The sequence below is a fragment of the Anoplopoma fimbria genome, chromosome 2, assembly GCF_027596085.1.
Source record: "Anoplopoma fimbria isolate UVic2021 breed Golden Eagle Sablefish chromosome 2, Afim_UVic_2022, whole genome shotgun sequence".
Lineage (NCBI taxonomy): Eukaryota > Metazoa > Chordata > Actinopteri > Perciformes > Anoplopomatidae > Anoplopoma > Anoplopoma fimbria.
In genome coordinates, this window is record NC_072450.1 from 4,686,830 (window position 1) to 4,710,031 (window position 23,202).

Sequence of the window (23,202 nt, forward strand, 5' to 3'; positions counted from 1 at the left end):
AATGAGCTAAGATAAACTACCAGCATGCTTTGTTTCCCATTGTGTTTCTTGTCCTTTATGCTCCCACAGAGTACAAACGGGGTTGGGCCCAATCATGTTGTAATTGTGCTCTACACAATGAGCGGTGGCAACAGTAAAATTATGCAAATGTTAAACCTAACTCGTGAAAATCAGTGCGCTGTATTCAGACTTTTGTCAGGCGTGATACTGGTTGTCTAGATGTTTTTCATGAAAACTACAACTTGGTAGGTGAGCTATGGTTGTGTCAACATTACAGGTGTTTAGAATTAACACTCCAGACTTCTTATAAGGCACAATGTTGTAGAGCATTTTGTGTGTTTCCTCTAGGTTGTCAGGTGGGTTGGTAGTGGGGGAATGATGCTGTCACTGCTTGTCAGCGCTTTCTCAAGAGGCTTTGGATTATTCTAACAGTACTGAAACATAATTAGATCATCAGAAGCAGTGGCCAGTAAAATTAAAAGCCAGGGTTCTTAATTAAAGTATTTTTTAATTTCTAGGGTTATTGCTCTATTTTTTTTTTTAAAACATTACAAAATGCTTTTCACTTTTACTCTGGAGTTTGTCCCGGGAAGTGATTTATGTCTCTAAAGGTGTCGTATTCATGAGGCAGTTGTAATGCTTTTGTGCTGTTTATGAAGTTATCAACTGTAAGAAAGATAGATAACTTCATAAAACCACAGAAGGGAAACTAGTCAGATGGCTGGCAGCAGACAACAATAGAGTTTTCAATCACATAGAGTGCTGCAGGAATGAGTCCTAAAACCTTTAAATGAGTCAGCATTTTCCGGGTTCCCTCATCTCAAAGTAAATGTTTTTTTATTGTATGTATTTTTGTTTGAAACCCTGGAATAAGGTCTGTGGTTAACACAAGATTAAGAGGTTTTAATGTTTCGTTCTACGACATAAAATACGTCAGTAAATACCCAACTAGGGAATAAAGAAGATTTAACGTGTCTTAAAAAAGGCCGTTGCTAACAAGTGGCTTAATGAGACTACAAAATGTCATCACTAGAATACCAGTACTTCTTTAGCTCCGTGGTGGTGAAGTCATGCGACTGTGGTGTAGTTTGTTTGTAGCCTAACATTGTAATAGAAAAGTTTGTTATTTTCTGCAATAATCCAAAATCCAATCCGTCATCCCTGCAGCATTCGGTTTCAAGAGGACATTAGTGGAGCTCAGGAGCCCGTCTAGCCACCAAATTCAAAAACAGGATATGAATACAATCAATCAACTGATAAGATAAGATAAGATAAGATAATCCTTTATTAGTCCCGCAGCGGGGAAATTTGCAGGCTTACAGCAGCATAGAGTAAAGTGCACACAAGAGACATAGTAGAAGAAAGACAGATAAAAAAAAAAAAAAAGATAAAAATAAAAAATGAAAAAAAAAAAAAAAAAAATTATATTTTAACTATTATTGCACAGGTTTTTATTGTCATGTTTTTATTGTCAAGTCAAGTGTCTAAATAAAAAGCGAGAGATGCACCTAAACATGGGACCAGTTATACATGCAATACATACAAAATGAAACCTCAAACTTTAATCCTCCAATGGAGCATCTTGGCTTTCTGAACTGTGTAGCTGCTCATCAAAAACCCATCTGACCAACAAACATGCAAACAAACACCACAACTAGTCATCCAGTCCTCATCTCTGATGGCAGCACACCAGTTCTTCCTCTTCATCTGGCCATCTGCTGTGCTGCCATCGTCTTAAAACCAATTATGACAATCCCATCAGAAAATCTTCAATCAATTCATAAAGTAGGCCATCCCAGATAGAAAAACTCACCTGCAGCTCACATTATAATTTCCTGTCTCCCTGATGGCTTTTCAGGTTTTCCTTTTCTTTTCTTTTCCTGAAGCGTTTCTAATTAGGTTTTGTTTTTCAGTGTGAATGGTTTCCTATCCATCAAGTTGACCACACAACTTTCAGTTGTGTCTGCTCCACAAAAAGTTTGCAGAGCTGATGATACTCAAAACAGAAATGTGTAGTTTTTAGTCCAGAAAATGCCTTAATTATTGGTGGACCATCCAAACTGATATTTGGTGCCACAGTCAATACTAGATGATGAAGAAGGGGCATTTACAGACATGCACTAGGGATAGGAACAAAAAAATCTGAATGGCACATGTACAGTAATGGTTTATTACCCCTAGATATTTGATGAGTGATATTTCTGAAGATGAATTGTCTTGTGAATGACACTTGAGTGACTGTCAAATGGATTTATTATTATAATTTTCAACCTGGTCTGGTCAAATCAGGCCTAAAATCCGGCTTATGTGGATACTGGAGTGACACTTTGCATGCTGATGATCTAACGCTGTTTGCTAGCCGACCTGTTTGTGCGGTTGCATTGAAGTGTTTGTTGGTCCAGATTTGGGATTCAGATCAGCTTCGCTACGATCTCTGCTTTGTTACTCAGGGCGACAATTCACTTGAAAAAAAAAAAAAAAGCTGCAGCCTCAAAGTGTCCTCCATTAATAAACCACTGGGCTCTTCTAGCTAAAGTAAAAAGCTGCATGCCGACCCACAAAGAATATTGATGAAAACCTTCAGACTGAGACTCAAGTGGAGCTGCTACTGTTTGTTACCAACAAACTTTTTCATTTATCCTGAGTTATGTCTGGCCACATTCATGTTGGACAAAATCCATAACCCTCCTCCTGCAGTAATGTGTACTCATAAAGAGCCTTTGGGGTTGTGTGCTGCATCTATTGCAATCACTTTATGATTTCTTCTCAAACAGCTCTACTTTATTGCTTTTCAAACAAAAAACATGCTGAAAAATTCAGCTTGTGCAATCAAAGTATTGGTATTGGGGAATAAAACCTCATTTCTTGTCCCCATGACACTCCAGCAAAAATAATAAACAATAGATCCCCGCTGTCACATAAAAGTGACAATACACCAGCCTGTAATGACAGATGTCAGATTAGAAAAGCCTTCAGTCCTCTGCGTGTAGGAGGCTGCTCCTCCCTCGTCCTTTCATGCCTTAGAAACAGAATCAGCCAGTAACAAAAAGGAGAAAGTGTGAGCTCAACTTAGCCTTAGATTTGTCCTTTATGTTTGTGTAGCTCAGGACAAACTCGCCAAATAAACTCATTACATTGTTGGCCAGTAGAGCCAAGGATTACTGTACTTGGATGACCTGGATTTCCTGTCACCTACAGACAAAGTTCAGTTCTTGTATTTCATATAGCTTAAGCTTGATGCTCTTGATCGTGCAACATTTGCATTCGATGTTTGGTTGCAAAAATAATTCTGCGGTGATGACATAAGTCCTTTTATGTATAGGTTTATATGTTCCCTAGAACTAAATAAATTAAAATGCTGTTTTTTATTTCATCACCATGTATGCTCCATGCTAACAAGTGCAAAGGGACTTTCCTACCAGGTCGTTGACGTGCAATCTAAGGGGCTTAGGATTGGTCAGATGTCTGGCATGTCGAGGATTCTGGTTGGCTGTCTTGCCGTTAGAAAACTGTAGTGAGCTTGTTTTGATTTTACTAGTGTAGTATTTAAAGTAATGTTTGATATATCTTTGATGTAAAGCTGCAGTCCCCACATTGTCTGCATCTTACAGCTTTATTCGGTTTCGTATATGTCTTGTTTTCTTCTCACACTCCGTTTCAGGTAGACATGCAAAAATGAATGCTGCCTTTTTCTCTATCTGTCAACACTGTTGAGGATGTAGCCATCATTTTTGAATACACGTGTAATATACAAAACCAACAGGGGATCTGTGTTTTGCTATTGACAATATATATGAAGTGGAAGCAGCCAGCCTCAACGTCACCCGTTGGTTTGAGGACTACTGTTTTGAGCCTCGAGTTTGGCATTTTGGAGTGTCGCCATCTTGGTTCCTTCGCAATCACAAATTACATGAGGGGGGAGCTAAATACAACTGAATGTTGAACAAAACAAGGCAACCGAATACATTGCAGTTATCTTCCCTGAAGTGTTTAAACACTGTGGAAGGGTCAATATTGTAAGTAAACATGGACAACTCCCAGACCGAACAACGCTGTAGTAACAACCTGTCAATCACAGTAGCCCCGCCCTAAAGCATACCCTGCTTTATGGTCTATTTGACTCTAAATGGGACCATAATTTAATAAAATGAACATCATGCTGTATTGAAGAAGACTCAACTCATGTTTACTAAGGTAATAAATCAAGAGAGAAGTAGAGTCATTTTCTGATAGAGATCTATACAACCGGAGGAGTCGCCACCTGATGATCAGTTTAATTTGATTGCAGGTTTAAGGCACCTCACTTCAACCCGTAGGTTGCCGCCTGGTTAACACTCTGAGCACCAACGTCGTGGCCGGCCATTTGATAGCTGCAAAATGAGTCATAAAAGTCGCAGGTTCTGGCCACCCAGAAAGATGGATTAAAATGGGTAGTGTGAGTTAACACAGAGTACAGGATTAATAAAAACTTCAAATAGAACGAAAAAAAAATCACATCAGGGGAATTCATTTTGTCCGGAGATGATCAAACGGCTTTGAAGTCATTAAAAGTAATGTGAATAATTGAGGGTGTCTCAAAAGTAAAGATATGACGCTCATTAATGAGAAAGCTTCATTAAATGCTGCAGTGGTTTGGACTCAAGTCTGAGTCAACTCTCATATGTATTTATTTAAGTCAATTGAGCGGATAAAAATAAATAGACTTGTCTGAATGTTTTTAGCCTCTTTCATCATGTTATAATATAATGCAAAAATGATTAACCCAACCCCGACTCTTGGTTTGCTCTCAGATGCCGAGCATCACACAGCGTTGCAGCAGCGTTTTAAAATGAGTCACCTTGTGGCGTTGGAGTGCAGCTCGTTTTCATTGCCATCCTCTCATCTCTTTATTTTATTTCACGCATGATATCACTGATGTAGTTGCTGTAGACTCTATCCTCCATCTGACATCACATCTTTACCTGCTAATGCGTGATGCCAACACCAAGAGCACCATTCTGACTCCCGTGTGTGTGTGTGTGTGTGTGTGTGTGTGCGTGCACCATGTCCCTGTTTGATTTGTCCTTCACCTCCTTTGTTGTAATAATAGACTCTAGCAGCTCCTGTAATTTGTCTGTTCTGCAGTAGATAACCTTCACTAGAGTCCAGGTGTGTCTCTCCTCTTCACACAGGGATGTAAACTTTGATGTGGTAGCTTTAAAAATAAACAAAAAAGACTAATTTGACAGTTGATTCCTGTCCTGGTTTACGGTTCCTGGTGAACTAGTGCCTTTGTGTGTGTTTACTTCTCTCCCACTGTGTGATCTTCTGTCTAGTGACCTTGTAGTTTTTTGTTATAGAGGTTTTCTTGCTCTGTGGCGTTCAGGAACCTCATTGTTTTGGTTCTCGTTCCAGGCGCTCGTGCACCTCGAGCACTTGTGGACCAGAAGTCTTCGGTAATCAAGCACAGTCCGACGGTGAAGAGGGAGTCGCCCTCTCCTCAGGGCCGAGTCAACAACACGAGGTAATGAATTCAAACTTCTGTCTTGCAACATGAAAGATTAGAGCATATTGTCATAACATATATTTCAATTCATCCTGGTACATCTGTTGAATGTGACTGTGTTGCTCTGATTCAGTGAGAACCAGCAGTTCTTGAAGGAGGTGGTGCAGAGCGTTCTGGACGGTCAGGGAGTCGGCTGGCTCAACATGAAAAAAGTGCGCCGCCTGCTGGAGAACGAGCAGCTCCGCGTCTTCGTTCTGAGTAAGCTGAACCGAGCCATCCAGTCGGAGGAAGACGCCAGACAGGAGATCATACGTGATGTGGTGAGACTTTTTGCCCTCCAAAGCTGATGTGCCAGGAAATACACAATATTAACAAAGCCAGAAGAATAAAACCTTACATTTTTTTACTTAATTTTTATCATTTATTGGAAGTAGCAGGCTAATTGGAAGATATTGTTTTTATTTCTTCTCCTTCACCTTTAACGTTTTTTGTTTAAAACATTTTTTTTTATTATATCAAGGCTGCAACTAGCTATTGTATTTTTTATTATTCTATTATTCTGCTGATTAATTCCACTTTATTCATTTTGTCTATAAAATGTCAGAAAGAAATGAATAAAATAACTTAAGTTTTAATATCACACAGCCCAAGTTGCTTGTTTTATTTAATAATAGCCAATTTAATGGTCCTAAATCCAAATATATTCAGTTTATTATCAACACAGAAAAGCATCAAATCCTCTCATTTGAGATGATGGACTCAGCGATTGTTTGGCTTTTTTTGTTTGAAAAATGAATACAAAAGTAAAACAATTAATCGGTTATCAAACTAGTTGCCTGTAATTCAGTTTTAAAGTGCATTAATGTTGTGTTTTGCAGCTGTAGTTTACTTGATTATTAATATTAATGACACTCTGTTGGTCACAGTCTAGTGAACTCACTGCACAATGACTTTGACTTAAAACTTAACTTAAGAAAATGTCGTGTCAACTCGTTGTTGTCTTGTTTGAATTCATAGTAAACTCTGTCACTGTGTCTTGTTTTCAGGAGGTGAGCAGAAAGGTGTACAAAGGCATGCTGGACATCTTGAAGTGCACGGTTTCCAGTCTGGAGCACTCTTACACCAACGCAGGCCTCGGAGGGATGGCCAGTGTCTTCAGCTTAATGGAAATAGCACGCACACATTATCAAACCAAAGGTACGGTTAGCACACTGGTTAGCACACAAATGCTGGATTGTGTGATTAATGCAAAGGAGGTAACTAAAAGTCTGTCAGCTTCTTTTTTTTTTTTTTTTTTTTTTTTCTGTGCTACTAACACTTGTCCTTGTCTTTGTCTTTAAATGAAGCTTTAAGCCCTAAGATCCACTAAAACATTAACTGTAATTGTACATTTTGGATGTCATCAATGTTTTTCTTTGTCTTAAACTGTTAACCCTCTCCCCGTTTAAACCTACTCCTATTTTCCTTTTCTTTAACGGTGATGACCTCTCTGTCTCTGGCCCCCCCTTCGTTTTCATAAATTGTTAGACCCAGAAAAACGCAAGCGAAGCCCCACAGACAGTGCCGGCAGCCCGGGGAGTAAAGAGAGTCCTACCGGTCCCATGGAGACCGCCAGACCTCAGGGGCTCCTGAATGTTCCTCACCTGCAGGTGCCGCACCACGCCACGGGCAGGGGGAACCGCCATTTTGATACGCGGAGTCTGAACGAGGAGAACTTTATTGCCTCGATTGGTGTGTACACCACTCCGGCCCCGGTTGCATGTGCACTGTGAGATCCCCGTCCCAATCCCCCCCCCGTACAGGCTCATCACCCTTTATAGCAGTCTCCCTCCCCAAACCCTCCTCCAACCGTTTCAAAGAAAGATCCCCTTACCTGTCCCCAGATTCTTACAGGATATTCCACACACTTTGACCTCAAATACTGGAGATAATCACTGGACTTGGCTTCGTAAAAAACATAATGTTACCCTGTGTCTGGTAACAATTTTCAAATTTCAAAAATATTTGACAATTACAATCAAAATTCTGAATTTGGCCCTGGTTCAAATATATAAAGTAGGCTTGAAAGGTGTGTGGAACATTCCCTGTTTTCCAGCCTGGACTGCGTGTGTTTGTCTCCCCTTCCTTAAACATCTGTGCCTCTGTTTGCCTCCTCTCTGGACTTCTGTTGGCGGCCTCTTAGCACCTTGAATGCATGTCTTTTTGTTTTGGTCTTCCAATACCTAAAATCTGCAGTAGCGGACGAAGGAAAAAAAACAAAAAAAAACCTGAGGTATGTGCATCGAGAAAATCGGTGCTCGTCTGTGCCTTTACTGCAGGTTTCTGCGAGGCGTTGCTGTAGAAAAAAAAACGGCAGCTCCCCTTTGCTCTCAGCATGGAGGGTGGAAGCAACACTCCCCAGTAAACAGTCCCAGTTTCCCCCAATTCTCTATTGGTTCGAACCAACTGACTCAGAAAGTCCGTAATAATCTCTTTACCACTTCATTTCCTGAGAATGATTCTGGGTCTGTATACAGGGGACACTTTGAGTCAAGCACCCTGACACCTCTCCCACCCGCACCCCTTCTCTTCCTCTTAGAAAGTTGCACCTTCAATTCTACAGTTTGCTGTGAGACTTGCATCCCGGCTTCTGCAACTGCTCCATTTCACCCGCTGGCTGGTCGGCCTCTCAATCCCGCCCCCTCCTCCCCCATCCCACGCCCTTTTTTACGAATCAAACATTCGCCCGCTCTCTCGCCCTTTTTTGCTCTGGAGAGCCAGACAAATGCAGTCGATGGCGGCCGGTGGCCTGTGATCAGAGCCACGCCTCCTCCTGACGTCACTGTGTGGCTCTCCAGGACTTTGGGCCGGGAGCTCTGGGTGTGTTGTAATGTTACCTTAGTAGCTGTTGCACACGGTAGATCCAACATGACAGAGAAATACTCTTCATTTTTGTCCAGATTGAAAGCACAGCTACATGCAAACATTACAAAACACCTCCATTCAACAGTGACAGATCCTCAATGCTTACTTTGTTTTTGTTTTAATTTCAATGCTCATCCCCCATACATGCCTTTTCAACCAGCTCTCTGACTCTCTCTCTGTCTTTCTCTCCTTGCTTGCAATGCATCTTGGGTAGAATTGTGGAGCAAGCACCAGGATAAGCAAAAAGCTATGGAAAAACCACAGAGTAAGAGACTTTTCACACACGAAAAATAAAAAAGATTGGGGTGTTAAGCTGTTGACCTTTTCCCACCTCGTTCTCTCCACCTTTTTCAAACTCACCAGTGTCTTTATACATGAATTAATAAAAAGGCTCCGAATAAGAATGTATGACTGGATAACGGAAAAAAGAAATTGCTGTGAGAAATTACTCCCTTGTTCCCCTCAACAGTTCTTCCAGAAGGAATTACTACAATATGTACGAGTTTTACCATCATACAGTGTGTCATGACTTCAGCTTTGGGATGCAGAACATACTAAAGAATCAAACACACTATACTATTATATATAGGTCTTTTTTAACTTCCTTTGTGACTGTTTTTAGGCAGATGCGTTATTTAATTTTATATCATTTTAAATTAAATAAAAATGTTTACTGATACGTATATCTGTTTTAGGGTCTAGGGCTGAATAATTAATTAAAATGTTCTATATTATATATATGGCCTCCTGCAATATTTTTAAAATTGCATGAGGCATAATATTTGTTAAAGTTGAAATGTGCATCATTTTACTTTTAATATTATGGTGTTACACATTATATTTTACCGACATAAGAAAACATCTTTCTTTGATACAGATTAACACAAAAATCACACTATAAAAATTATTAGTATTTGATTTTAGAGAATATAATGTAAAAAAAGATTCATTCCCTCTAATATCACAAATCCTATTGCAATTAAATATCAGTCAAAATGATCTCAATTAGATATTTTTTACAAAGTTGTTGACTTAAAAATAATGGAAAGTTTAATGTCGACCTCAAGCAATATTGATTTATTTATTTTCTAAGTGTTTTTTTTCTTGACCCCATGCTTTAAGATGAGCAGAAATGAACACCTGCTGCATTTTTCTGCACGTTTAACTGTATTTTCTTCCAGTCTATAGTGGCTCGCTGTAAGTTGTGTATTTACAGCAAATATTTCACAGTTGTTGGCACATTGTTAGATTTTATTAAAGGGGTTTGCGAAAGTTAAATGTCACCAAAAAAAGAAAAACAAGGAAGTGTAATGGTCTACTCGTCACCGCGTCTGCATCTACCGAGGCGATGAATAACAACGTCCAAACAGCGTCTCCTTTACCGTCCACCAGTTTGTCTGCATGCCGAACTGCTTGTGTCTGATGGTTGTTTTTGTTGTAACTTGGGCCACATTTGCAGCATTGACTTGAGAATTAATGTCGCGCTCCTGCAGTTTTGTTTTAATTTGTAATTCTTTTTCCCAGTTTGATGGCGCTCTCTGCTTGTAACTTCCCTGTCTGATCTTTAAACCCTTCATCTGTTGCTACTCAGAAAGTTGTGATAACATTTTAATGAAACATGTTTTATTACCTCTGTTTAGATTAGATGTATTATAGTCACTGTATATTAGCTAGAGGCAGCTTAAGGCTCTTAGTCTATGCTGTTAAAATAAGGTCACATAAATGAATAAGGCAGTTAATGCTTTGCTGTGTAATGCCGTGTTTTAAATGGAGGCTTTTTGGCGCTTAAGATGGACGTAGCGTCAGTGTCGCTGTGCTGTGGTGGCTTTGAGCGAGGCGACTCTCGGTAAGGCAAAAGAAGATAAAGTCCTCCCCGTTCATGAAAACATGCAGATAATCTTGGTCTCACCTTCAGGGTCTGATGGAGCAAAGCAGCAGCGCCCCCAGGTGACTGATGCCGAGGAGAAGAAATCACAGATCAGTGCCGACAGTGGCCTCAGTGTCTCTGGATCTCAGGTCTGTTCACCGAGTATTTAAGTGTGAAAACATATTCATTTAAAACCCTTTTTTTAAAATGACTATGTGATTCACTACATCCAATTTAGTGCAGCACATTTTACTGTCTTTAACACTAAAGTATACCAATAAATCCTCTTTTTTTCATCCCTTTGGGTTTGCAGAAGAGCGACACAGAGTCAGTAACGAGCTCGGAGCCACCGATCCTGACGAGAAGCACCAGCCAGGACTCAGAGGCCAGCACAGTGGTAGGGCACGGCCAACTCAGATGATACACTTTGTGATGCACAGTCCATCGATCCGAGCTACACTGTCCACAAAAATATGAGCTGTAGATTACAGGAGGATATAGGTCTTACTTTTCATGAATAATATTTTTATTTATATAGCACTTTTCAAACTTTAATCACAAAGTGCATTATTAGATTAAAAGATTTACAAAATATATTTTTTTAAATCTGAAATTCATGAAAGCTCCCCTTCCTGTATGACATACAAAAAGAGGAGTACATCAAGCAGCACTGAATCCACACATAAACAGATTGAGGTGCAAGAGAAATAAGCTGATCTAAAACAGGTGAAACTTAAGGAAAATAACAACATATATATATTCAAAGATGCAAACGTCAGAACTGAATTCATATAAAACAGAGTGCCAATAAATAAACCAATGCTTGAATTCAAAACCGATACAAGTGGAAAAACATATATTAATAAATATGTTCAATAAAAATACTAATAAATAAGCACCATTCAAATGTGTAATGACAATAAAGATAAAATAAAACACCATAAAATAGTAATAAAAAGAGGAAATATGAAGTTTCTCAAGTGTAAGCTGTCTTTAAGTGCCATTCATTACAAACTCGTGGTGTGCAACCAAACACTGTTCAAACCCATTACATTTGAATTCAAATTCTAATGGAGACCCTAACATTTGTTAGTTTGGGTTTGACAAAATTGTGTACTAAAACAAAGAATCCTGCACACACACACACACACACACACACACACACACACACACACACATCATTTCCCCTTTTATTGATGACGTTTCGGTCTCAGACCTTCATCAGGTAAAGTTCATCAGGACAAACAGACTTGACATGATGGAATATTGTAACCATTAAAAACCTAAAGTTTCGCGTTAGAATATGTCACATAATCATAAAACTTCAATGAAGGGCAGGAGATCGAGCTAATAAAAAATAAAAACAATTAATTAAAAGCTGGTTTTATACCAAGCCTTCTGCACCTGAACCACCACTCGGGTATTGTTATTACACCTTTTCTTTTTGTTTTTATTTTTAGATAAGCAACAGCTCTGGAGAGACTCTCGGTGCTGACAGCGACCTGAGCAGCACAGCTGGAGACGGACTCGGTGGGAGGATCGGTGCTCATTTAACTCAGTCCAGAGGGACGCTCTCTGACAGCGAGATTGAGACCAATCCAGCCACCAGCACTGTGTTCGTAAGTGTAAAAGTCACTAGAAGTAGCTTATACTTCTCTTACTTTGGATATAACATGTTTTCATTATGAACATACTCAATTTGAGATGGTTTCTGTAGTCGATGGGTTTTCAGGGTTCCCATGCACACTAGAAAAACTGGATGAGCAGACTACTTTTCCACCATGGGGGAAAAAAAGAGTTCAATACCCTTTAATCTATAATTTATTTTGCCAAGAATGAAGCAATTGAAAGTTTGTGGTGTTTTAAAACTCCAATGGTGGTTAACAGGTGAGACTACTTTGAATGAGCAACATTTTAAAACACTCAAAGTGAACCTCGGCTCAGAAAAACATGTGGAAAATCCAATCAGTCTCAAACTTTCCTCTGCCTGAACTAAACCATCAATATGGGTACAATTCTGTCTACAGTCCTTCCATGTGGACAAATATCTGATACTGCTTCTCAGACACCTTGGGATGACAACAGTAGGCCTGAATAATCTACAGTACCCATGAGGCTCTGATCAAAATGGGGCAAAAACATGCATTTAAAATACCCACAACTGTATTTATTGGGTCGTTTTTCTGGCTGTTTGTTCACAAACATGACCTTGTCTTGTGTCCACAGGGAAAGACTCACACTCTGAAACCAAGTGCAAAAGATCACGCCCTCGCTATGGCCAAGGGGCCGCCCGCTCAGCCCATGGAGGACATCAGCATGAGGATCTATCTCTGTGAAGGCCTGCTGGGTGAGTTGAACTACGACTTCTCTTTATAGTTCAAGCAATGAGTCACACAGCCGACGTTTATTCTGATGTTTCAAGAAACAGTTTCCTTCCTGTGTTCTTAAAAGCCCTGCATTGCTTCACTAACATTATCTAAGGGACTTTCACTACCTTAAAGTTTCTAAATGTTGTTTTTATTTCCGCTACCTTTCCCTTACTACAACTTGAGCAAGCTTTTGCATTAGTATTCAACTTTCACTAACTGATGAAGAAGTCATTTTGGAGGGGGAAAAAAACACAGAAGTTAGACACGTGATGACCTCGAAGTGGTGTAATGTTAAAAAAAACAAATCTTGATTGTGAAACAGTGAACTAAGCATCTATAAAGGTGAAAGGTTATGCTCTGATGTTTGTGTTCTCATGTTCATGGAGATGAATGAACACTAGTGAATGAAGAGGGAAGTTGCATTTATATACTACTTCAGAAATCAGAAATGGTTTATTGCTAAGTATGTTACACATACAAGGAATAGTAAAATAAATAATTAAAAAATAGAAAATATGAACATTTACAATAAGATAAACAAACGAATATGTGAAGACAAGTAGGTTATTTAAGTGAAAAGTGTTTGTTTAAGTCGAGTAGATGTATTAAACGTTGTGTAACTGCTGTCTGAGAGGTTTGCTATAATTGATTTAAATGCAATTAGACACACCTGTCAGAGATCTGCTCAAAATGAAATGTAATTAATTTGACTCAAGTTAAACTACAGTCTTCAAATAGGTAGAAAAAATACTGACTTAACGTCAATATTATAGTAAAGATACAGCCTCATCACCACGAACCACAGCCACAAGATATAAACTACTAGGAACTAAAGTAAAAGAGCGTCTTTGTTCGTCCTTGTTTCCGTTTCTTGGATGTGGTTCTCGGCTCTCTCTGCTCTTGTTTTTGCCGTTAAACCCACTCACCTCTTCGCCTAACCCCCCTCCTGCTCTCGCTGCTCCTCTTCCCTCCCGCTGCTCCTCCTGGGAAATTCTTCCAGGCCGCGATAAGAGCTCCGTTTGGGATCAACTAGAGGATGCTGCCATGGAAACCTTTTCTCTAAGTAGGGCTAATCTCTTGCCTTTGCTCTTTTTTTCTCTTGTATATGTGTGTGTTTGTGTGTGTGGGGGAACCGGTGTATCCATTGTTCATGCAGACTGGCTCGGTGTTTGATCTTTGATGTGATATCATGTGGGGTTTTTCCTGTCCGTTGGTGAGCGGCACACCAGTGTTTTTCTAAGCATGAGATTAAAGTGGGAAACATAAGCAGTCCTGCAGAATTTGGTCGCTATAGAGGGAGATAAAAGAAAGATTTCCATTCGCTTTCACGCTTTTCCAGACAGTTTTCTGACTAACTTTCACATCAACTTAAAGGCCTAACATTTCATGTGTTTGCTTGTTTACTGAGTGCATGTTGCCTTCAAGTGCTGTCAGAATATGTAGTTATGAGTTAGGCGCACAAAAACGTCCAACCAGCTGATAAATAAGATTGGGGAAATGTCGAGGTCTAAAAGATGCAGCTGGCTCTGCAACTGAAAGTATAGGTGCATTTATTTTTTTCGCCCTCTTTTGCATCCTGGATCCTTGAAGTTGAAATACATTAGATTACAAAGAGTTTGAACAAAGAGTTCAAGGTTAGTTGTGAGCCTCATTACATATTTCCCTGCTGTGCAGTTAAACTACAGCAGAGTTTATTACAACTATAACTCCAACTACTACAACAAAGATACCGATACTGAAACTAGCATATTGTCCAATACCGATTGTCGAATTCCGATCTAATTCCAGTGCGTTTATAAAAAAACAAAACAGTTAACAATACACATAAATCCCTCACCAATATCTAATTTATGTTGTGAAAACATCTCCTTCAAACAACTTTATTTATTCAAGTTTCTCGCCAAAAGCCACCTTATCCTAATAATCCTTTTTTACTGAATGGAGCTCGAACGCATCATATTGTAACTCAATGAAACATCCATTGATGTTAGATGTTAACTCCTCTTTTTAGCCAAGCAGGACTGTGCTGCCCACCTGCTGCTAACTGCTAACAGCTAACGTTAACTAGCTCACCTCCTGATGATTTTAACACAGATTTGATCTTCACAATGGAGCATTATCAGGGAAAAGATGCGTAGACATAGTTTGCCCATGTGCAGTACGGTTAGGGCAGGAAGAACAGATCAAGTAGCAAGTTACACGTATAGTTGTTTTTCCTCTGCAGCCTAAATCATCTGATAAATGATAAGCTGACCTGATATCTGATTGGTGCACTGATTCGCATACTCGCCGATACCCGATCCAGCATGTTTGTTTGAGGCATTTCTGATACTGGTATTAGTATCCGAACAACTCTAGTTATTATATGTATTTGTTCTTTTTTTGCATGACTGAGGCCTATAAACTGAGTGTTCATTTTCTGAAAGCACTTTTCTGGTCATAGTTTGTGTGTGTGTTTGTGTTTGTGTGTAAGAGACCTGTGGCTGCATGATATGTTGATGAAAATTCCCAACTGCACATTTTTCAGGTAAGGAGCGCTCCACACTGTGGGACCAGCTGCAGTTCTGGGAGGACGCCTACCTAGATGCAGTGATGTTGGAGCGTGAGGGCATGGGCATGGACCAGGGACCACAGGAGATGATCGAAAGGTTCAACACGACCGGCCTTTTTTATTCAATATGTCTACAAACTCTCTTTTCCCCTCCCACAGATACTTTGTCATGATAATGTTTGAAACAAAGGACAAATCTTTGTTCCGTTTGTCAACACAGATACTTGTCACTAGGCGATCACGACCGCAAGCGTCTGGAGGATGATGAGGACAGACTTCTGTCGACCTTGCTGCACAATATGATCGCATTCATGCTAATGATGAAAGTACGGAAGCCTGTTCGTCGGTTTAATCATCAGCTTTATATATTTTTTGGCCTCCAAATATCTCAAGTTTATGATGTTTTTGTTTTTACTAGTTGAACAAAAACGACATCAAGAAGAAAGTGAGGCGTTTGATGGGGAAGTCCCACATCGGCCTCTCATACAGCCAAGAGATCAATGAGACTCTGGACAAACTGACCAACATGGTGAATGTCTTTCCTTTTTATTATTCAGCAAGTTCAACTTCTATTCGCCCTTTTGGTACTGAACAATGTATTTGTTTTTAGAACGGCCGTGAGCTGTCCATCAGGCCCAGTGGAAGCCGTCACATCAAGAAGCAAACATTTGTTGTACATGCTGGCACTGATACCACAGGAGACATCTTCTTCATGGAGGTACGACAAGTCTGCAGTACCTAATCCTACAACTGGAGCTCATGGAAGTAGTATATGTTCACGTAAAAATACCAAGTTATCTCAAAATGTAGCTTTCCTTAATGCTGCATCTTTTTTTACGTATATTTCTCATCACTGCTTCAGGTCTGTGACGACTGCATAGTCCTGCGCAGCAACATCGGCACCGTCTACGAGCGCTGGTGGTACGAGAAGCTCATCAACATGACCTACTGCCCCAAGACTAAAGTCCTGTGTCTCTGGAGACGCAACGGCCAGGAGACGCAGCTCAACAAGTTCTATACCAAAAAGGTCAGAAAAACGGCTTCTCTTTGCATCCTGTACTTTTTTTTTTACTTCAGAAGAACATCTGTTAGGAAGTTAAATAACCTTGACCTCTGTGCATTCTAGTGTCGCGAACTCTACTACTGTGTTAAAGACAGTATGGAAAGAGCTGCAGCGAGACAGCAAAGCATTAAACCAGGTGAGTCACATTTATTCCCATAACAGCCGTCATCCTATTTAACATTTTTAACGACTAGTCTTTTCTCTGGCTTAAGTGTGCATAGTTTCTGATTTAATTTTTAACGTTGAGAAGGGGTGTAACGTTTCACACATGCTGGTTTTGGGGACGCACTTCAATATATTTATATAACAGCAGGTAAAAAGGCATATTGTCAACTGATTATTCATTTATTAAGAAAAATGGAAACACCAAATGGTCAATAGGTCAGTTATTTATTATCATAATTACAAAAGACTCTAACCAAAAAAATCCTCAATTATAATGTAAACAAAAAAGACAATTTGAGTGTAGTTGCACGGAAATATATATTTGTTTACAGGATTTAACAAACCCCAAAAATACATTCAAATTATGTGTAATAAGCATTTTTGGAAGAATAAAAGCACCATCCAACTCTGTTGTCCAGTGACTCAAGAGTTGTGATTTCCTTTTCAAAATTGTTGAAGCTGTACGACTAAATACGTAGTCGGGGAGGGAGGTAATATTCAAACAAAAAAAGTATGAAAAAACGTGGATATTCTCTGTGATAATAGTTGTCATTTTACGAGAAGAAACGTATTAATTTACAAGACAAAAGCTTAAATATTCTGTCAGATTAAAGTCTCAAATTCCAGAGAAAAAAAAAACCCATTGAAAAAGTGTTGTTTGTTTGGGTCAATGAACCACTTGGCAAGCGTTGGTGTCTATGGTATGATCCAGTTGTTGCAAATTTATGATTTATAGTGGCATAAAATATAGATTCACCACTTTAATCTCAGAGGATATCCAAGTTTTTCCTCTTGTAATGTTATGACTTAAATCTCAGAAATTCATAGCTTTTTTCTCAGAATATTACCATAGTGTTTTCACATCTGTTTAAGACGTGGAAAATAAAAATTCACATCGAGTATAAACTTGAAACCTTCAGGCCAACATCCCAGCAGGGTGTACTGTTTTTGTATCAGTCAGCCTGCTGAGTTTAAAGTTTGTTTTTTTAAGGAGGGATTTATTATCTTCAGCAGCTCTAAACTCATGTTGATCCTTTCAGGTCCGGAGCTGGGCGGAGAGTTTCCCGTCCAGGACATGAAAACTGGTGAAGGTGGACTGCTGCAGGTCACACTGGAAGGAATCAACCTTAAGTTCATGCACAGCCAGGTAAGAGGCTCATGCCACAGCAGAGAAACTGCTTCTCATCTCACACACGGGCATGAAACCAAAAAATAAAAAATCACTCATGATGGCTTAGAGTTCATCCCGTCCTTCTGTCCACCAGTTTGTCTCATTTCTTTTCATCTCGTGACGTCTTCCTCTATTGTCGTTTAAAAAGAATTAAAAAAAAAAAAAGCCCGGTCAAAACGTTAGCGAATATCTGACAACATGTCTGATTGGCATTTAGTCCGACCTCGTTTCCCTTAGAGGAAGAATTCCTGTTTGTGCTTTTGCTTTTTTGGATTTGCTTTTTATTCAGTTTTGTGTGTTTGTTTGTTTGTTTGTGTGCATTCGTATGCATGCGTTTTCCTTAAAAACAATATTAACACATCCCTCCACACACGTTTTCTTTTTCAACATCCGTGGTGCTCAAACCTCATTGTTCATTTACTGTGTGGGAGGAGATGAAGTGTTAATGTGTGTGTGTGTTGTGCATCAGTGGTAAGACGGATTCCCTTGAGCAAAGACTTTTCATTAATAATTGGCTATTTAAATAGCAACTTTCACATTTTAAGTTTGGACCCTTGGAACATCGTCATGTGTTGTCTTCACGCCTGTGCAGGTAGTCGTAGTCGGGGGTTGGTATACGTCTCCTCAGGGTTTATAGAGTGTGTAGATGTGTTTGAACAACGTACTGTAGCGGAATAGTGTCAAATATCAGGGAGCCAATGCAGCTAACGGACACTTTCTACATATTGAGCATCTCTAAAAACAATGAAACAAAAGAGTGAAGTAATCCTACATCTTTAGACTGAATCCTCAACAATAAAAGACATTTTAAGGGTCAGTTCACCAAAATTAAGAGAAAAAATATGTATTTTTCACTCCTAGTGCCATCTATCCATGCAGACTGTTTTGATTTAATGAAGGTGAATGGAATCTCGTTCGTTGTGCTAACAAAAAAAGCAGAAACAAGGTCGTGGTCATTCTGTCATTCAGAAAATAAGCAATTGTTCCATACCCTTCTCTCCTTTTGAGAGAATATCCGTACTGAAAAAGGGAGAAAAAAGTACAAAATCCTTTTTTGTTTCAGTCTCTTTCATCTCATTGTTTTGATTTTTCCGGCTTTACTTTTTTGTTCACTTTTAGAAGCTCTCATAGAACATTTATGGCCGCAGCTGTTTTCAGTGAAGAAACTCTAAAAACTGACTTTACACTACCTGCTCAGAACCAAACATTACACAGACGAGTGAACATAGTGGAACATTTAGCAGCTAAAGATTCAGATATTTATATTATAAGTTGGTGGAGACCAAAAACGGAGCTAAAAGGATAGTGAATATTGGAAGATTCCAAATGAATGATTAATCTATGATGTGTCTGCTAGATGGGAACAAGTTTGTCAGTCAGTGTTTTATAGATTGATTCTGCAGGTTTAAATATAATTTTCCATTGCTGCGAGCCAACCATTACATTTCCATTAATCTCTATTGTAAAACCCAAACTTTCTGCTTGGCCAGATAAACTGTATTTCATTAATTTGGGTGAACTGACCCTTTAGCTCGGATGTCGCTTCACTGAATCACTGTTTTGATTACTGCCTGCTTCTGCTTTTTCTACCTCCGGCTCTTTGAGCTCAAGTTGTATTTCTTTCATGCCACGCTTGGACAACAATTTTCATTTATAATAAAAGCTCAATACAATTAGCCCGAAAGACAAAGACGCTCAATGTAGAGCAACGCATTTCTAGAATTAATGAGTTGTGAGATTGTGAGTTTTCGCAGGTCAGATCATGGAAATTCATGGTTTTTGATCAAAAACAACTTAACCAAGCAGGAGCACTGGATGCCATTAGGAAGATGTTTTTTTCTTTTCTTTTCAAATGACTAAATTCAGCATTATATATATTCATATATTCCGTGAGTGAGCACTGGGTTCGGGTCCCGGGATTGGCCCTCATTTATCTGTGCTGCTGTGTGAGCAAGTGGTGTTGGTGCCAGCCCTTGTTGCTGGAGGAGGAGGCATGGAGGGCTCTGGGGGACTGAGATGTTTAAAGTCCAGGAAAAACAAAAGGTGAATCCAGCTCTCAATACCTTTAGGCAAACATCTAGCCTTCTTTTTTTATTATTTTTACCCCACTAGTTTCTCGGGGATGCTGATTCCTTTTGTGACGTTTTCTTTTTCTCGTTATTTTTCTTTTCATATTGGCTCTGGTAACTTCCTAGCTAGATCATTGATTTGAAACCGTACGAGGCTCCTGTGGATAGCGCCCTCTCGGAGTGCCGTCGAGTGTTTGTGCTCTTCTGTCCGATAATAATCCAAACCATTTCTCTCCCATGCTCTCTCCCCCTGCAAGGAGCGGAAGGTACACAACCTCTGCTGTGTTTGCTTATTAGCAGTTACATCTTTATTGGGTTCCTTTTTTTGATTTGTTTTCTTCTATCTCTTTTTTCTTTCTACTGTTGTAGCTGTGTGGCAAATCTAATTTTGTGTCCTTGTCTACATTTTTATATGGAACTTCCATGTATGCATCATATGGGCCATATTGCATTAACTACCTTTTGCTGTTTACACCCAAATATAAATATAAATGTGCCAGTTCTTATATGAAACAAGTCATGTTGAATTAGTTTTGAGCTTTGAGCAGACTAAATGCATTTCTCCTCATTTAACCGTCGCCCATGTATGCGTTTGATCATGGAAACTTCTCATAGTGTGCTTTTTCTTTTCTTTGGTTAGCTGTTAAAAGCTTGCACTCCATGTGTAGTTGTTTTATTTTGACCTCTCATACTGAATAAAACAAGTTTAACATGGTTAATTTTCTAAATATGAAGTGTTTACTTTTCATCCAGTGTTGTTGAGTTAATAATGTTCTGTCTTGTTTTGTTTGTTTTTTGTTTGATTTTTAGGTTTTCATAGAGCTGAGTCACATTAAAAAGTGCAATACAGTGAAGGGAGTCTTTGTCCTGGAGGAATTTGGTAATTACACCATCTATTGATTCTAGGCCTGTACTCGGCACGGCAGTAACTCAGCTTCATGGCAAATGTATTGACGAGAGCTAATAAGGGTTTCACTAAATTGGATACTCGCTCACCTGGAGGAACACTGAGACTTTGATGTCTGCAGGTGATTAAGTGAGTGATGAATTCTTCTGAGGAGGTGGTTTTCTTTCAGTCACATGGGTAGCGTTAAAGTTTAGAGCAAACAACATTTTGTTGAGTTGATAAAGAGGGACGGAGTTGGTGTGAAAAGTAAGTTTGTGCAGCGTAAAACAAGTGTCAGGACAGAAAGTCTAGCTCTTTTTTTTACAAGGAGGAACTAGTAGAAACTAAAAGCGAAATGTTCAAAAATAAGATTTAATATAACATTATGAATAAAAGTAATACAAAAACCAGAATCCCTTTAAATGGTAACGTTGAAATAGTAAAAAAATATTTGATCACAAGTTTGTATTTTAATTTTATGCTTCTTATGTTAGCAAATAGCATGCCAGCTTCAAAAGAAAGATAAACTTAGAGGTTAGATTTGATAATTTATCTTATTTTGTTGATAAATCCCATGAAACATGAATAAACACCTTATTCCTCTGTGCCATACAGCTGCACTGTTGATTTTGAGTGAGTCTAACATGCTCTGCGTAGTTTGACAGTTTGATCAGAGTTCACAAGCAGCGATTGAAATGAGTGTTTGATTTTTCTTTGGGCGGGGTGGAATCTTGTAAATGCCATTAGGAACCTGATTTATTCACCTAATATTTGTGTCATGTTCTACTATTAGGTTATAGTGACAGTTTGAGCAAATATGACAAAAAGTACTTTTTTATTTAAGTTACAAACTGTAGCTTTAAGCAAAGAATGAATCGTACTCATAGCACTAAAACTCCTTTTTGTTTCCTTGAACCTGAAAAAACAGGATTCATCAAAACGTACAGTGAGAAAAGATACATCCTCCACTATAAAATATGTATTTTTTAATGTGTTACTACATCAACAAAGGGCCCATTTCACAATGCAAAAGACATATTTAAAAATGACCATGATTTAAAGGAAAAAGTATCAGTACATTTCATTTTATTCTACATGACAAAAAATAAACGTGGGCCTAATGGAGAGAAGCAAAACCGTTTATATTTATAGGAACAAGTCAAAAAAGATGACTTACAGTACGGCAGTGCAGTATTACGATACGAGAAGTTGAGAGCCAGGCTGGGTTACTGTCGTGTCTCTGTGCTGCTTTTGTAATGTTGCCCTCATCTTTGCCACTATGAAAACCTTCATTCTCCAGCAGGTAAAGTGTTGTCACCTTTCTCCTTTCTTACCCAAACTTAACTCTGTGCTGAATATTTCCTCACTCGAATCCTTTTCATCAGATTTTTTTATTTCTTTTTTCTGTATTATGAGTTGTCCCTCTGCTTCCTTCATCACTCGCCGTTCATTTTCGGGTATCAACCCCAGACTCCCATCACTCATTCTCTGATAGTCTGCCTCTGAATCTCAGCAAGTGGAGAGCTCTGGTGGGACTGTTTTGTTTGGGGATCTAACATTTTAACAAACCCCCTTTTCATCTGTCCAGACCTCAGCCTTCTCATCTCTGCTATGGGTTCACAGTTACTAATGAAAAGTCAATCTGTCCCGTGGGCAGTGACACGGTCCTGGGTCAAAGGATTCTGTCCACTTGCAGCTGCTTTTCTGTGATGTCTTTGACTTTCAGTTCATTGGGGTGGAAAGTGTTGGGGGGCAGGTTGTCCTTCTTTTTCTTGTTTTCCACTTTTGAAACTTTACAATCTTTGCCGTCTCTTGTTATAATACATTTTGTGTTTTTATTTGACCATTTTGTGGGCCATGAACGTCTCACCCAGCAGTCACAAGTTCAAATGTAATACTTCCCGTAAAATAAACCAAGTTTGATCACTAAAGATAGAGCTTAATCAGTAACATGGATTCAACAGCCACTCTTGCCCTCATCACCTCCCCTGTCTATCATTCAATGTACTCCTGACTGTTGTGGTGGACTCTTCTTGGCCCACATCCCATTCTACGCCTTGTTGGAAGTCCACCCCTGTAACACCCCCCCTCCCTAAATCCCTCAAGCATGAACTCATTAAGGTTCCTGCTGCCTTTGAATTCTTTGTTTTGTCTCTTGCACCGGCATAGTTCCTGAAACTAAAGAAGTGGTGATCCACAAGTACAAGACCCCCATGGTGAGTCCTCACTTCTTCTGTCAGAGTCAATACTTTTTACCAGTGCATGTAGAGCAATGGTCACAAGGTGCACCCTGCAGAAATGTGCCTTTTGACATTTGTATCTGTAAACATGCCTGCTGGGAAGTTGCACTCATTAAGTCGCCCCCCTGGGAACACTAACAAGGATTAAAGTCTGAAAACCGATGCTATAATCTCTGTGGAACCACTTAACACTTACTTTACAATGCTTGAACTTAATCACGGAGTGCAGCAATTCAACTCCCTCTGGTAATTAAAGGATTAAAGCACCTTCTGAGAGTTTGGCCCTGTGGTCACCTTACTCAGTGGAATGTCTCCACTTAACTTACAGTGTGTGGGGAATGTAGAGACCAAAAGTAGCACTGATTATAAAAACTGAATGTCTATTTGCACCCTGGTGAGAATGGGAGTCACACGGCAACTATTTAGACTCTG

The 23,202-nt window shown here is 39.3% G+C and overlaps 1 protein-coding gene across 14 annotated transcripts in view; it reads left to right on the top strand.

The window, feature by feature from the left end:
- madd (MAP-kinase activating death domain) overlaps positions 1-23,202 on the top strand; it is a 58,162-nt gene that overhangs the window by 30,669 nt on the left and 4,291 nt on the right. For 2 of the 14 annotated variants that reach the window (XM_054610833.1, XM_054610848.1), the window contains 18 exons: positions 5,395-5,503; positions 5,619-5,805; positions 6,532-6,682; positions 7,013-7,216; positions 10,305-10,405; positions 10,570-10,653; positions 11,717-11,875; positions 12,483-12,603; positions 13,626-13,688; positions 15,153-15,273; positions 15,397-15,502; positions 15,595-15,705; positions 15,787-15,894; positions 16,039-16,203; positions 16,303-16,375; positions 17,445-17,551; positions 20,455-20,524; positions 22,700-22,746. In XM_054610833.1, the coding sequence (XP_054466808.1) occupies positions 5,395-5,503; positions 5,619-5,805; positions 6,532-6,682; positions 7,013-7,216; positions 10,305-10,405; positions 10,570-10,653; positions 11,717-11,875; positions 12,483-12,603; positions 13,626-13,688; positions 15,153-15,273; positions 15,397-15,502; positions 15,595-15,705; positions 15,787-15,894; positions 16,039-16,203; positions 16,303-16,375; positions 17,445-17,551; positions 20,455-20,524; positions 22,700-22,746 (2,087 nt within the window). The remainder of the gene's footprint in view (positions 1-5,394; positions 5,504-5,618; positions 5,806-6,531; positions 6,683-7,012; positions 7,217-10,304; positions 10,406-10,569; positions 10,654-11,716; positions 11,876-12,482; positions 12,604-13,625; positions 13,689-15,152; positions 15,274-15,396; positions 15,503-15,594; positions 15,706-15,786; positions 15,895-16,038; positions 16,204-16,302; positions 16,376-17,444; positions 17,552-20,454; positions 20,525-22,699; positions 22,747-23,202) is intronic. The other 12 variants (XM_054610842.1, XM_054610942.1, XM_054610856.1 and 9 more) reach the window with 7 other exon arrangements.